The 17,174-nt window shown below is 38.1% G+C and overlaps 1 protein-coding gene across 2 annotated transcripts in view; it reads right to left on the reverse strand.

Annotated features, from left to right (window-relative positions):
* Nucleotides 1-3,251: 3,251 nt before the first annotated feature.
* CWC27 (CWC27 spliceosome associated cyclophilin) overlaps nt 3,252-17,174 on the reverse strand; it is a 94,174-nt gene continuing 80,251 nt past the window's right edge. For both annotated transcript variants that reach the window (XM_041470697.1, XM_041470696.1), the window contains one exon: nt 3,252-3,664. In XM_041470697.1, coding sequence (XP_041326631.1) covers nt 3,502-3,664 — 163 coding nt within the window. In that variant the 3' untranslated portion in view covers nt 3,252-3,501. The remainder of the gene's footprint in view (nt 3,665-17,174) is intronic.

Consider the following 17,174-nt stretch of genomic DNA (forward strand, 5'->3'; position numbering starts at 1 on the left):
AAGCCAGCAGCTAAGGGAAAGCTACATAATGTGGCATTGCAGATTACACCCCTAGCAGCCTAGGCATAGTGGCTATTTGACAGAAATAAACCAGGCTCTGTTGTACCTCAGGGTTTTTTCAGCTCCAAAGCAAAAAGGGCACATTGTATTACTCGCTGGCATCACTGACAGCATTTGAGGCAAGCCTTTAAGCTCTTCTTGAGGATCTTGCTATTACCAGATGTGGCCTAGAAGGATCTTATCTACTCAAAATCCAGCTGGTTTGGAAATGAAAATGTTGACTTTACCAACATAATGGTATCTGCAAGGATGAAAACCTTTTCCCCCCACCCCTTATTTTCAGCTACGAATCACATTCCCTCTTGCAAAATGAAAGGCTCCATCAATGTTTATATTAAAAGAAAGGCAGGTATGACTGGAGGGACTGTCTCACAGAACATTTGCCAACACTAGCTCACTGTGTTGGTAGCAAAGCTACCAACATTGAAATTGCAGGTTAGCTGCCACTAAATATTGGTAGACCTTTGGTAGATCTAACTCAAAATTCAGTCATAATCTGGGTTTATAAGATTTTTAGCTTGATGTAATGAGTATTCAAAAATGCAGGTGGTGATGGTGGGGAAGTAGAGCATATCCAGCAATTTTAAACCCTGACTTGTACAGAAATTATTACATATGAGTACTGTGGTTTGCATCTTCAAGCTGGGTAATGTGCTCATAACTAGCATTTTTAGGAAGTAAAGCTTTACATGCAGCTGTTAAGACACTATTTTTTTACTGGTGCATAGACATATGTACCTAGCTGTCTGTTAAACTATGTAGAGATTATGCTCATGTTTATACAGACAGGTGAGATGGTGGCCATAAGGGTGGAACATGGGAGATGCTTAAGATTTAAGAAAATATAATAATTCAAAAATCTCATTACCATAGAACAAATTCTTCAGCCACAAAACCAACTGTTCCTTCAGTTTTCAGCCACTAATCTAGCTCAATATGACTCTTTCACAGAGAGGGGGGCACCTGCCCACATTGTATCACCCACTTGATTTTCAGAATTGACAAATAAAAGGTGTAACACTGAGCACACACATTTCACAGTCTATAAAAAGAACACTGTCATGCTTTACCAGTCAACATTTTATGTAATTACAGCAAAGCCAGATGGTGAATGAAATAGGTTTGAGTTAAAATGATTGTTAACCTGGCAGTATGGGAAACTGGCAGGATTGTTACTGGCAGAATGGGAGTTACCTGTGACACTGCAAACTACTTGTTTCAGACAAGTGTCATCATTTAAACTTCCTTCTGTGAGGTTCTTACTCCTTGGTGTTGACTTTACCTGAGAATGTACTTCTGATATAAGCTTTTCTTAACTTTGCTCCAAGTGTCTCCTAAATGAAATACAGAATGACTTTTGCTTCAGTGAAATGAATAAAATTTAGACACCTTAGCCCATTTATAGTCAACTTCATCAACTCTCCCTTGACTAGTTGTGATAATCTGACTTTGAATGCACACTTAACAAGAAAATGTCAACATTGTCAACATAGTTACTCTCTTGTTCTTGTCAGGTTACCAGTCCTGTGTGCAAGGTCCAGACTTTTCAAATCTCTTCCAACTGAGCAGAGTCCTAAACCTCAAGTTAAGATTCCTTTTTGGGCTTCTCTAGTGCTTTAAACTGGGAATCATCTAGTACAGCTTACTCAGAGCTGATGCAGGTAGTCGGCAAAAATATTCAGCTACGAAGAGTGTTAGTCAACTTGTCCATATATTGACTCATACATCCTACTTTAGCTTGCAGGAAAAATACATAATTTGAACATTTTTTTTTTTTATTCCAGGGGCAGTAACTGTCCTGGAATTGATTCTCAAGGTTCTTTTCAGATCTAGCCCTCACTTTTCCCCATGTTCATCACCTTTTCCTCCTTTCCATCTCCACCAGAATGGGGGTTTGATATGCTCATTTCCTGTAATGACTGATTTAAAATTTTCTCCACAAACAAAGCAATGAATAGAGGTAACAGCATGTGACATTAGATGTTCTTCACTTTGCCAGCAGCAGCCTGACAGAAATTACTTAATGATTAAAAACAATTGACTCACTAGTTTGTGAATGGCCATGTTAAGGAATGTAACCCCTCTTAACTTCTTTACACCATGGCACAGTATAATTCACTCAGCCTAAGAGGAGGATAATGACAGCTTTATACAGGATCTCACTTCACACCTCCAAGTTTTCTCCTTATCTCAAAGGTTGCACTGTGCATTTAAGCAATAATCTGTATTAATCTAACCTCTGATATTTGGGACATATTAACCCACCAATGCAGGTTTATGTATCTCACACCTCAAACCCTATCAAGAAATTTGGCAGTGGCAGCTTGATAAGGACACCATACCTTACTGAACTTGTTCTAAAAACAACATCAGCAAAACACTGCTCTGGTGGCACTTTTTAATGACCTTGTTCACTCCTCTTTAGCTGTTGGCTATTTGGACAATTCATGTTCCTGTGGCACCAGAACTGCTCTAAAGGAGCAATGAAAATTCATGTTTATCTGTAAAAATATTAACATCCAGAGTTGTAAAATATGAGGAAAATCTATAAACTGGAGGCTTGAGCTCAATTGAGTTCAATTTGAGATGACAGAATAATTGTTTAAAGCAGGGTTATATTTTTAATGAGACTGATCATATTTCCTTTTGTTTCTGTATTGCACTAATTCACAAACTTGCCACTAATTAACATTACCCACCACTTTACAGTGAAAATTCTACCAAAGGGATCTTTCTGGTATTGCAACAAGTGGTTTAATCAACCATTACAGCATATTCAGATTATCTTTTTTTATTAATGTGGTATGGATAGTGAAATAACACATCTAAAATGCATTATCCCAGCTTCCCAAGATGAGATCTGTACTGGAATGTGTATTTCAAAAGAAGAAGACAATAGCCAGATTCTCAAATTAAACTTCGCTTGTTTCAAGAAAGCTGGGACCATTCTCAAAAGTACTGCATCTTCTAAATTCTGTATCAGAGTGGTTCAGGCAGGCAAAATTTACATGTCTTTTAAAGAACAATGAAAATAATTAACATAAAATCTTAAAAGACTGCAGACAGGGTTTCTGTCTTCTAACCTGACCCTCACTTAGACAAATTCCCATTCATTATGTTGAAAACTTTTTGATTATCATATTTTGATTAATCAAAGATTTTGACTACTGTAATTAAAACACGGACAAAAGTCAAGTCAGCTGTTTTATTAAATACATCATTCTAAAAACCTTTAGAGAGGTTGGATAATGAATGCAGTGAGAGCATTTGACTGCACAGCTTAAGAAACAAATGACATCTCTGCCTCAAAACTGCACGACAGGTTCTCGAGAGATTCCTTTTCACACTTGTCCAGTGGTATTTTTAGGATCAGCTTACAAAAGAGCCAGTGCTTTATTGCAGTCACTTTCCAAGGCAGCTCTGGCTAACTTTACACTCCTTTTATCTCCTTTCTTTTTTTTCTCTCATTATCTTCTTGCTTTCTTCTCTTCTCCTCTTAGTTACAGGATTCCGTGGATCATAGATCTCAAAAGTATCTTCATCCTGCATGCTTGCATCTTTCACCTTTCTGCTTCTGTCTTCAAACTGAAGCACATGCGACATCCTGCAAAAAAACCAAACTCCAACTCAGTGAAAGAATGGAAAATACAATTTGTAATTAATTTGCAATTATAGTATGCATGGTAAGATTTCTGATTTATTTTTGGTCATAGCAAGAAAGAACTGACCTGGGTTTCAAGGAGAGGGGAACACAGACTGGAGCCATTCCTAGAAATTCCTTTGGTCTTTTTTCTTCTCTCTTGTTTTTTTTTTTTTTTTTTTAATTTCTTAGAAGACCCTTATAAGGTGATAATTTTGTAAAGCCTCCTTTTGAAAAATACAGATAAATACAGATAGTTTTCCTCTGGATTTTATTTCACATACTAACCTCTGTTTTCTTGTTTTTTTCTATTTAGCATATCTTCTAAAATGTATGGCAAATTTTTCCCAGGAACAGGGAGTGTTTCTCAAATTTTCCCATTAGTCACTTTAGACACCTTTCACCAGGGTGGAGGGTTTTACAAAAGTGGGGAAGAGATTACATGGAAAATGCTTGAAGCAGGTACACAGAAGATCAAAAGGGGAATGCTTCATGTCCTGCTGCTTCACATTAACTTGGTTCAGATCATGCTTTTTAATTCTCAGAATACGAGACTAAACAAATGCCTTGTTCAATTCAATGTTTTTCCTACTGTTCATTAGAAGTTTCCCCCCTATTAGATGTTTCCTAATTTCAGCAAATTTCCAGTAACCTGAAAACATCAACGTTACATAACGGAAAAGTGGTGCACGTGAACTGCAGGAGCTTCAACAAGGCCAGGTACTAGACCCTACACCTGGGCAACTGCTGATAACAACACACGGTGGAAGAAGAAGGGATTGAAGCAGCTCGGCCAAGAGGAACTTACAGGCACTGGTGGCTGAGAGGCTGGACATGACCCAGCCATGGGCACTCAGCCCAGAAAGCCACACGTGTCCTGGGCTGCATCCAGAGCAGTGTGGGCAGCAGGGCCAGGGAGGGGATTCTGCCCCTCTGCTCTGCTCTGCTGAGACCCCACCTGCAGGGCTGCAGCAGCTCTGGGGTCACAGCACAGGAAGGACATGGACCTGCTGGAGGGAGTCCAGAGGAGGCCACAAAGATGACCAGAAGGACGGAGCAGCACTTCTGTGAGGACAAGCTGAGAGATGGGACCATTCAGCCTGGATAAGAGAAGGCTCTCAGGAGATCTTACTGCAGTACACAACAAGACTTACTAGGACTGATGGTGACAGACCCTTTAGAAGGGCCTGTAGTTACAGGACAAAGGGTAAAGGTTTTAAACCAAAAGAGCACATATTCAGATGGGATAAGAAAGACATTTTTTAAGACAAGGGTGGTGAAATACCAGAACAGGCTGCCCAGAGATGTGGTAAATTATTTTTTCAGGGCCAACTCGTGTATCTAGGCAAAAACCACACTTAACCTTTAGATTCTATGTGATCAATTTCAAAAATGTCTTTGACTTCGATAGGACAAGTTAAGAACTATACTGATCTGAATCTAAGCATATCAATCTCTATAGCATGTCTTTGTCAACAGTCTTTGTGACAGAAAATCCAGGAAAACGAGCAAGTTTCAAAAGGAAAGTTTTGTGGCCAATGAAGCACTGCTTTATTGGTCTCTTGCAACATGTAAGACATTCTGAACTAAACAGTTTTCAAAGAATTTTAGTGCAAATCTCCATACATAAAGCAAGGGAGGGAGAACCAGCTAAGTTACTGCAGATTACAATATAGTACTATTAAACAAACCAGAAAAAAATCAAAGCTATAAGACCATACATGATCTGCTTGAATGCTTTACGAAATTCCTAAAAACAAAAATTGAGATTTTTCATCACAACTGATTCTTGACATATGTGCTTCATAAATACTTAAGGAGTTGTTTCCATTATAAGAAACTTAGGTAGTTTATAACCCTGTCCACACTACTAACACCTAAACTTGTTTTTTTAGTCATCTCTACAATTCAGAATAACATAATGTACCATCAGAGTGACTCATGGTTGCATATTTGTAGTTTAATTATAAAAACATTGTCTCACAGTGGAGGGACTGAAGTAATTTATTTTGGCTAACATGCTTTTTGCATTTGTCATTCTTCTCAACTTATTAAAGATGAGTACACATATCAAATCCCTCTGTCCTAGTATGAATAAAGTACAGGCCTAAGAGATGGAGTCATTCCTCGGTGCATGGTTTTAAAGTGTGTTATAGGAGTGTAAGTAGAAGTGTAGTCACACTTAGCCCTTTCATCAACTCGGGTTTTCCAAGAATACTATAGCACAGGACATAACCTGCAGGATACAACTAAGAGGAATTAAAATTAAATGCATCTCTAATTCTTGAGTCAGGCCATGCAGTGCCCCAAGTAGTTTGCAAAATAGAAGCAGTAGATTCAGACTAAGCAATATTTACTTCTCCCCAAGAGCTGAAAGAAGTCATACTCTCTGATTCTTATTCATAACTTTCCACTAAGACACTCCCAGCTGTGATTAAAAATAAGCCAATATTAAGAAACTTTTTGATATTCCCAGAATCAATTTTAGATGCAGCATCTCAGAGGTAAAGCAAAATAAACACAGACTGCAGTGGAGATTTTAAGAAATATTTTCTTTCTGTGAACTTAACCTTATTTTAGCAAGTCACTCATCTTCCCAGGTAGACCTGTTCTGCACCTATATGAATGGTGAATCACAGTGAATACTGTTCTTCAAAAGCAATTATTTTTTAAAGGAACATAGGAAGCATTTAATAATTATTTCTATATTAAGCATTTGAATTTAAATTAATCTTACTCAAGCTCCTCTAACTGAAGTTTGCCTTTGCATAATTTTCCAAGTGCAGAGTTAGGGCGTAGTTCCACAAATACAAGTTTCATAAGACTTTTCCTTGTTCAATTTATAGCTCTCTTCCCTTCTGCATGCTCCTGGGTTTGGTGAGGAGCTGGCTGCCCAGTCATGTTTCTTCAGTCACTGTGCTGAAAGCAGTAACTTCATCTCTGTGTCTCTGGTCTTCAGGAACCAACTAACTTGTGCTTATCACTGATTGCTGACAGCTCATTTTATATAAGAGAGACACTCAATTTTAAAGTCCACTTTTCTTCAAAATTTAAAGGATGAGAGGTAGTCTGTTCTACAAAGCAAAACTCAAAAGAAATCAAAACCTCAATTTTGCAGCTTAGTTTTTTTGCTAAAAAGTTGTAAAATAAAATAGCTTTCCCAAACTGATAACTCTGGGTTTGAAGTACTTAGTTGTGCAAGTTATTGTTCCTCCTAAATAGAAGACACAATCACAAGATTTCTGTTAAGATGCTCATCATCTTAACAGAAATGAACAAGCGATCTTTGCAAGGATTTATTGCTGAAGAGGTTGATTTTTACCCTGACCAGATGACAGCATCCTACAAGTTGACCATGGTCTTACCCCATGTAATGGGGGAGAAGCTGCCCTGCATTTCTTCCCTCTCACATTACTAAAGAACACTCAGTAGCTGGCTCTCTTCTGTATTCCAAAAATTGAATGTCTTGAAATGTTACACTGAAATACACAAATTAATTTAAGAGTTTCAGAGACAGCACAGGATTTCAAAGGTACAATGATACTCTTGTGGCCTAGTGATATTCTCAGGTCAGCAAACAGATCAGGCTCTTTTGAAGTACTCTAGTGAGACGGTACTTGTAACAAAAGATATGATATACTGTAATCCCTCTGCTTTTGCGATGTGTGAGCCATGCACTGGATCTGAACCATATGCCAGCTGCTGACAGGTGGTAGTCATGTTAAGTGTAGCATAAAAAGAAGCCCCGTGGTCCAAAAGCTTTGGCCTTCCCAGAACCCCTTTTGGGAGAAACTGAAGTGGCAATCAGGGAACTGAATAATTTTGAATCTTGGCAAGAGTAAGGAAGCACTATGCTTTTGTTCTACTGATAAAGCTGAAACTTTGCATCAGCGATTTTTATACTAAGTGAAATGAAAGGGCAAAGCTGTATTGCCTAAGACCACACTTGCTTTTCAAACTGATACAGCTGTTGTTTGCTACCACCTGCCTACTGCCCCCTTTGACTTTCCTTGCACAGATGGCCCTACAGAGCAAACCTCCTGGTGCCTGGAGGTAAATCTGGGACATTATCTTGCACTCAGCTACATGAGCATTTTAAATAGGAAGTCATCAACAAGTATGAGCAAAAGTTACATCCTGCCAACTGTAAGGGTAGTAGCTTCTGGCAGAGCAGCAGTAAATTCTTAAGCAGTTTTAGGCAATTGCCTGCACTTTGGAGGGGGCTGCATAAAACATTGCAGTTGGTGCCATACTCCTTCTTTTTACACTAAATGCATACAAAATAAATAAAGCAACTAATCATGTTGCTATAAAATGTAGAGTATCATAATTTTGAACATTATAGCTGCGTTTTATGATAGTTATTGGTTCTTTCAATCAGGTTGCCTGAAATGAATGCTGAAGGATCAAGTATCTGTGTCAAGAAATTCAGTTGTATTTATAGGCTGACTAAAAAAATAGGACCAATATGAACTAAAATTACTAGTAGTACCATTTGTTTCTGAGTTGAACATTGATTGCAAGTAACAGGCTTCCTATTTTCACAGTTTCACAATGCATCCCATATTTAAAACAAAAACAATGACAGGTACTCAAACACTACTGCTTTCTGTAACTTATATTCCACTAAATGCTAATTTTCCTTCAGATACAGTAAATATTGAAGTGTAAGCAAAAATCATTAATGTAGGAAACATTCTAGCACTTTTCTTCCACCATCCTCAAGACAGCTAGGTAGTGGACAGAACAGTAATTCAAGTGAACAGATGAGAAAACAGATAAGAGTTCACAGATCAAAGCAAAGGAGATCTCTCTCCCAAGGAAAAAAAATTAGGCTGCTCTGGAAGAATGAACTCACTGGCACTCTCTCTGCTCCCAGCAGAATAGTGGGTGGCACAGGAAGAAGACAGACATTTGAGAAACACCGAGAGACAGTTAAGAGACTACAAAAAAAACCTGAGGAAGGGAAAGATTAAAAAAAATATAAGAATGAGAAACAGAGAGAAAGAGACTTATCAAAATGTAAATCAAGTGAAGAAAATTGTCAAATGAAATTTTAAATCAATTTTGAATCAAAGCAAGAGAACAAGAGTATGAACAAGGCAAAAAGAATGTCAAGGCCTTAAACAAAGGAAATTTTGAAGGAGGAAATACATTACTGACATCTAATATTTTTCCATTTTTTAAGAAGTGTTTTGAATTGAGATGCTACAAGCAAAATAAGCCTCTTGGATCAGGCTACTGTCATTATTCCTTGCACCAGTGTGTCCAAGAGCTTTACAAACAATTTTGTAAACACAATGCACCAGAAGCGAGGAAGTATGTTTGTGTCTCTAATGAAATATGCAACTATCACTAAGTCCTCTGTGTAATACAACCTCTTGTAAGCAAATTTTGTATCTTCTGTTTGCCCTGTCTCAACATCCAGATTTGTTTTCCTTCTTGTGTAACATAACTCATCATCTCTCTTTTCAAGCAAAGGAGCGAAAATCCAAGTTCCTCTCCCTTATCATTAAAATAAAATTAAAAGAAGAGCAATTTTTTACCAAGTACTTGAAGTAGTTTTTAATTCTTACAGCAATGAGGGTTGATATCCTAAGTACCATGGTAGACCCAGTCTCAAAGATGGATTCATCTCTCTAATTATCACTGTTTCACACAGCCACTTCTGTCTTAAAAAGGATGTTTCAGAAAACAATTTCCTCGAGTATTGTTTGTCTCATTAACTCATAATACTGGAGCTGGGCTAAATTACCTACAACAGCCTGTATCCCTTTGTAGCACTTGGTATTTAAACCTTACACTTTATCACACATTTCCACCACGCCTAGTTTGCCAAACCACGTATGATTTCACTTAAAGTAAATTAATCATCAGAGAACCATAGAAACACTGAATTGGGAAGGACCTTTTGGATCAAAAAATTTGACCATTGATCCAGCACTGGCAAGCCCACTAAACCATGTCCTGAAGTGCCACATCTACATGCTTTTTAAATACCTCCAGGGATGGAGCCACTTCCCTGGGCAGCCTGTTCCTATGCCTGACAACCTCTGTGGTCAAGAAAATTTTCCCCAATATCCAATCTAAACCTCCCCTGGCACAACTTAAGGCTGCATGGTCTTGTCCTATCACTTGTTAACTGGGAGAAGAGACTGACTCACACAAAACTTTTTAGGAATAATTTCTGGTCCTAGGTTTCCGCTGTGATTGTTACCACTAAGAGATTTCACTCTTTCTTTTTTCCAGTACTTGTTTTCATCATTCCACATTCTTTGTTTCTCTCTCCTCATCTCCCTTCCTAATGATGGGCTATCTTGTACCTTTTTTTAAATGCTTTCATAACACCATGTATTTTTCATGTTTATTGACTTGATATTTAAAAAGAGAAATAAAATTTGCTATTCAGATCTAGCAATATCAAGATAATTAGTTATTCCATGGAAGTTTTAAATGTTAAAAAATGCTTAGAAGAGAAAATAGGTATAAATACAGCTATGCGCCATATTGCACTCCACTTCAAATGTTAAGTATTCACATAAAATACCACTTCGAACTAATATTGCTTCAATCCATGTTAGGGATTATGATACAGATTTTAAACAGAAATTTAAAATTTTACTATTGCTATAAACACCGCCCCGCCCTGCACTCTCCTGAGGTTAATTGCAAGACCCAGAAGAGTCTGTTAAAGTTTACAGTACTTCAGGTTTCAGCTGTTTGTGCTGATTTTGACTGGGGGAGAGTTAACTTTCTTCACAGTGACTGACGTGGGGCTGTGTTTTGGATTTGTGCTGAACACATGGTCAATGATACCATGATGTTTTTGTCATTGCTGAGCAGGACTTAGAGCCAAGGACTTTTCTGCTTCTCCTACTGCCGTGGTGGTGAGGAGACTGGGGGTGCCTGGGAGGTTGCGAGTAGACACAGCCAGGACAGGAGACCCCAGCTGAGCAAGGGGATATTCCAGACCAAGTGGCATCAAGCTCACTATATAAAACAGGAGGAAGAAGAAAGAAAGGGAGATGTTTAGAGCAATGGTGTTTGTCTTCCCAAGTTACTGTCATGCAGGATGGGCCCTGTTGCCCTGGAGATGGCTGAACACCTGCCTGCTCATGGGAAGTGGGGAATTAATTCCTTGTTTCACTCTGCTTGTGTGTGGGGCTTTTGTTTTCCCTATTAAACAGTGTGTATCTCAACCCATGAGTTTTGCAGGTTTTACCCTTCTGATTCACCCTGCTGGGTGGGGCAGTGAGTGAGCAGCTGCCTGGGGCTTGGCTGGTGGCTGCGTTAAACCATGACAACAGTGGAGGTATTACTGCTGCTCTTGCACAAAGCAAAAATGTCCCCAGCGTTAAGCAAGTAAAACTGATGAAAACATGCTTTAAAAATATTATACAAAGTCAGCCCTTCTGATGACAAAGTCAGTCACTTCTAGTGACTTTAACCAGCCCTTTGAATTTGTATATTACAGTTACTGGAGGACTGAAAATTGGCTTAACCTCTTCAGAATAACCAGCAAGTTTTGGATCCTCCACAGACCGAAGATTTAATTGCTTATAATTTCTCTTTGTGTTGGCCTGCAGCATAAAATGATGAGAACAGAACTTCTGCAGATATTTCTAAAATAATTTTCTGAGATAGTTTATTTGAACCATAATATGCTTAGTTTTATCACAAAATAATCACTGCCAAAATTAGAAAAAGAAACTAATAGTTTCACTAACCATGGGACCTCCAGCTTAAAAAGAACCCCAAAGATACCAGTTTTTGCAAAGCTAACAACAAAGTAACCTAATCTTGGTGAAGACTAATATAGTATTGTATCCTTGGAATGCTTAAGGTAGTAATAAAAATCTTTTTTCTCTTGAAAGAACATTGAACTGTAAGTAACCTTCTAAGAGAAGGGGAAATCACCTTAGCTATGAAAAAGCTCACCCTAGTCGTAATAATCTGTGGGAAAATATGATGGCTTTTCACAGTATCAGGAGAACTATGTTCAACTATGGTGACTTACTTTTTCAAGCAATATTCTTCTGAATAAAATTCAGTTATCCTATCTTGAGTTATCCTATCCTATCTTGATATTGCTTCTGCTCTATAACAATTAATATGTATAGTATATTTACACTACATCCTTGACCCCTTCACAAAAATGTTAAATAGTTTGATGCAAGAAGATGGATGCTTTAAATAAACAACTGTTCCTGGTAAGGTAGACTGGTATGGAAGGCTAAAATGCAAATTCCAGACGTAGTTCCAGACAGCACACCAGTACAGAAAAGCTCTACACAGCATTTACTAAGAGTACATGGGAGCCACCATAGTGGAACAGATGAGTGATCCATCTGTTCTAGCATCCTGTCTCCGGCAATAGCTTGTACAACATCTGATACTCTGAAGTCAGTCAGCAAATCACCCCACATTAACACAAGCAGTCAGGCATTATTGTATCAACACAGCACAGAGCCAGAGTGAAAAGAAAGGAGAGGAGAGTATTTCTAGCACAAAAATACTCAGATTTTCAAAACATTCATATTTCTCTGGACACTCTCCCTTTTCTTTTGCCCCTCCCTTTCTCATTCTGAATATATAAAATCTTTACTTCTTAAATTCGTCATTCAATGTGATGAAGTTGGGGTGCTTGAAAAGGTGTGTAAATACACAGGAAGCTTAAGCCAGGCTAATAAAGATTTAGGAGATTATTTCTTCATTCTTCACTAGATTTTCTGGCAATAAAAAAGTCAGATTTCCAGACAGTAAATCTAACACTAGATATCCCTTAACTGAAGCATGGATCATCTCTGAATTTAAGTCAAACAGTAGTCAAAATTCAGATGCCTAGTCGAAATAAGCTCAGATACAGAGAGAATTAGCAAAAAATAAACAAGCAAAAACCCCCACTTTAAATGCTCTGAGTTTCTCAGACATGCTGAACAGCTAGAGGCAATCAATATACAACGTCAGCAGAAGAACAATTTGTTAATTTGAATTAACTGACTGAAGCAGTGGGGTAGGGGGTGGCATTTACAAATCAAGCAAGGTCTGACCACATTCTAGCAGTACAGGGATGAAGGTGGAGAAAAAACTGGAGGGAAAAAAGAAAGATTTACAGCAGAAGATTTTTTTTTTCTTCCTTTAAAGGTTAGTGGCAGTACTAAAACCCAAACAAACGCTTATTTTCTTGCCAAACAGAAAAGAAACCTCTCTTTCCAATGTGTTTCTAATACAGACCTCTGGCATTCATTTATCCTTTGTAACAATCAAGTAAGTATTTTGTCAACTTTTAAAAAATGTAGTTGAGTAAATCAATGGCCTTAGCAGGAGAGACCTAATGTAGAGCCAGTTTTTCCAGACTAGTGAAGGAACGCTGGCTCAAGTCTGGATGGGAGGAGGGGAGCAAACATGGCTTTAATCCATCTTTGTGCCTCACTGGCATAAATTACAGCAGCACTTTTTCTGTCATTCCCCAAGCTAGCATCAGCATGTAAAACAGACTGCAGCTTAGTTTTCAGGGGGTTTCTGTGTTTGTCAGTTAAGCTTCTGCAACTGAAGCTGCAAAGACTGGTGCTAATCTTGAGGAAGCTGTATTTCATAACCCTAAATATGTAGGAAAGAAAAATCTGTATTTTATAAAATGCATATACAACAAGTTTTATGAAAGAAATATAACCAGTATTTTAGGTGTCTATCCTGAAGAACTTCACCGTGCAAATTTCAATAGTATATGCTGCAGTAAATAGGAAATCCTGGAAATAAAATGGAACACATTATCAAATGTATATGGATTAAATACTAACAGTGTGCATTGTGATTTAGTTCTTAATAGAAACTAAATATTGTAATATAAAACCAGTCTGGCTAACTTCAGCATTTACCTGATTCTAAAATTGCTATTTCAATTAAAAAATACCCAAGCCCAAACTAATTCTAGTCTATACGCTACAACAGACATTGAAAAGTGATGCCTTGATACTGTTTTAAGACCCAAATCCCCCTCTGTTACAAAATCTTTTACTGTGAGAATACAAGGTAAGTAAAATATTGTGTGCTGCCACTCCTAATTGTGCCGTATTTTTCATGAAACCAACCATAAATATTCTGAAAGGAAACTTCCTTGTATTATGAACAAATATGTTTCTTAAAGAAGATAGAGGGCTGTAGAGGGCATAACTATTGATGGTGGATAGAGAGTACCTTCATTTAATATACAGATTTATTTTCTGTTTGTTCTAGAGTAAAATGAAACTATCTCTACAAACTGGGTAAAAAATTGAACACTTGAATTGCAATTATTGTCCTAGCAAAAAGAACTCAGAATTAGCACCCAGTGTTCCCACAATGTTTAAGTGGCCTCAGTGACAGTTTTCTGAAATTCAGAATTGGGAACAGATTACAGTATCTGACTTATAAGCCAGGCTGCACTTTAAATGAGTAGCACTGAACTTCTGTGAGTTTTTTGTCCACAGAACCAATAAATTAATAAAACCAGACCTATTCCCTTCAATTTCTGCTAAAATCAGGTGATCTGATCTATATAAATCATCACTGTGCAGATTGAGATATTTTATGACCAAGAAGAAGATATGTTTAAAAGCTTTGTAAGACACACGACATTTTAAATAGTGCCTTTAAAGTATGCATGTCATTACATTCATTTGAATTGGTTTTAACCCTCATTATCTTACATGAGTTTTTTTTACAAATGACTTAAGAGGACAATAATTTTGACAACACTAGTAATTACACAGTACAGACATGAAACCATCCATTAAGCAAGACATGAAATACCTTTTTGTTTAAAATAGAAGACCTTGACTGTCACGGTTTTCACAACAACCTTTTTGGTAAATTGGAAGGTATTTCAGGTACTGACTTTTTCATTTTGATTTTAAAAAAAAGTCTATTTTTCCTATACCTCAAATTAACCAACATTTAGAATAGTTTAGACTCAACAAAGGTAAGTAACCAGAAGAATTTTAGACTGAAAAACCATGTGAAAAACTACCACCTCATTCCAAATTCCCATTTTGCTCATTCTTTCTTGTCCCACAGTATATCTGAAAGCTGAATGGATTTATGTTATTTCAAATAAAAAGAAAGACCAAGTTTCAGAGTCTAGACATATTTCCAAAAAAACTTAAGTGACTTATTTGCATTTGTTGCTTAGTTACAGCTGTGACAGCACTCCACAGGGAAGGAAAAAACTGATCTCTTCTAAAGATTAAGAAGCTTTATGTTTCACATGTAACACCTTACATTCCACCCAGAAAACACTGCAGTGGTTCAGTTATGAAGCACTGGCATCACGTGCTATTAATTAAATGAACTATGTAGCATGCTGGCAGTCTTAGTCAAATTCTGAAAGGCTGCAGAGTGCATTACTGAGAGCAGATAAAGGCCAGTGATGAGATCTGAATCCTGAAGAAGAAATCCTAAACTTCTAGCCAGGTGCAGAATGAAGGAAAAATTACTGGGCTTCACTGTAACACAAACTCGAAAATCAGCTGGGGGTCTACTTGCAGCCCTGACTTGTGAACTGATGGGATTAATAACAGATCAAATCCTTCTACTGAGGACGATACAGATTTTGGCTGATTCCCTGGTGGCAGCAATTTTAATGCACTTCACGTAATCATATCCATCTGGTAAGGAACAACTTTCACATGTTAATATTTCAGTTTCTACACTGAATATTAAAGGTCCAACAGAATGAATCTGGCATCTTCCACGAAGTCAAAAATGAAGAAGTAACAATGTAAAACCGTATTTATCAGAACTCAGATTACCAGCATGGAAATAGTTTTCAAGCAGGAACAGAATATTGCTTCAATGCAATGTTCATATTATAGAATCATACAATGGTGTGGGTTGAAAGGGACCTATAAAGGTCACCCAATCCAACCCCACTGCCAAGGGTCATCTGACACCCCTCTGGGCAACCTGTTCTAGTACCTCTACCCTCTGAGTAAAGAATTTCTTCCTAGCACCTAATTTAAATCTCTCAATTTAAAATCATCACCTCTCATTCTGTCCCTACCTGCCCAATAAAAGGTCACTCTCCCTCCTTTTAATCACCTTTTAATTACTGAAATATCTATCACAATAAGGTCTCTCCAGAGCCTTCTCTTACCTAGCCTGAACAACCCCAGCTCTCTCAGCCTTTTCTCACAGGAGAGATATTCCAGATATCATTTTTGTGTTCCTTCTCTGGACCAGCTCAAAAGAGTCCCTGTTCTTCCTGTGCTGTGATGCCAGAGCTGCTGCAGCCCTGCAGGTGGAGTCTCAGCAGAGCAGAGCAGAGGGGCAGAATCCCCTCCCTGGCCCTGCTGCCCACACTGCTCTGGATGCAGCCCAGGACACATGTGGCTCTCTGGGCTGGGAGTGCCCCTGGCTGGGTCATGTCCAGCCTCTCAGCCACCAGCACCCCCAAGTCCTTCTGGACAGGGCTGTTCCCAGTCTGTGCTCTTGTCTGGGATTGCCCTGGCCCAGATGCATCACCTTGGCCTTGTTGAACTTTACGAGGTTCACATGAACCTGCTTCTCAAGGTTGTCCTGGTGCCTCTGGATGGCATCCCATCTTTCTGCAGTGTCCCCTGCATTGCTCAGCTTCCTGTCTCTGCAAATGTCCTAAGGGGGCACTCGGTCCCAGTGCCTCTGTCGCTGATAAAGATACTGAAGAGCATCAGTCTCAAGAAGTGAATGAACGGGGATGTCTGTTCAATCAATCCAAGAAATAACCCATCATGATTTCCTAACCTATATGTCTTCCATGTCTTATAAAGTTCTATAAACTTGACTGGTTTTATGTGCAATGTATGGTATTTTAGTGGTATGGAGTGATGACCATTTTGATTCTTCAGTTACTTGATAAGGACAATTAAGTTTTAAGTTCAAGAATGATACTGAAGTTGATTCCTGAACCTTTTTGTGCATTTTGTCTATGAGACTGTATAAATAATGGAGATCATACATAGATATATGCTAAATTGATTTGGCAACCAGGTGAGTTTTCAAAACGCCATGTGGTGACTTCCTTACCACAGAAAATTCCACCAACTCAAAAGTTGTCATAGCACTAGATATACTTCAGTATGCCAGTAAATCTTGTAGTTTCAGGAAGCCTCCACTTGTTTTAAAAGATCAGAGGAAAAAGAGTTTAAGTCCAGATTTTGGTTAAGGACATGACGAGAATTTTTATAGCAGAGAATCTGTTCCTTCCACAAAAACCAATATTCCATATAGGAAAGTGTAGATATATTTCTTACATTTCACAAGCATGTAAGGCTCCTAAAAATTCAGCTGGAGAGCCCTATTTTTAGGAGCAGACAGACATAGTTTAATGTCAAAGTGAAAAGCTTAATGTGGTAATGGTTGGTTAGTTCATTTCTATTCATGACTATACTGGTGAAGAATATAATTACAGAACATATATATAATATGAAGTTTTGAATGTCTATTGGAGTATTCAGAA

The sequence above is a fragment of the Pyrgilauda ruficollis genome, unplaced genomic scaffold (assembly GCF_017590135.1).
Source record: "Pyrgilauda ruficollis isolate IOZ18807 unplaced genomic scaffold, ASM1759013v1 scaffold25, whole genome shotgun sequence".
Taxonomy (NCBI): domain Eukaryota; kingdom Metazoa; phylum Chordata; class Aves; order Passeriformes; family Passeridae; genus Pyrgilauda; species Pyrgilauda ruficollis.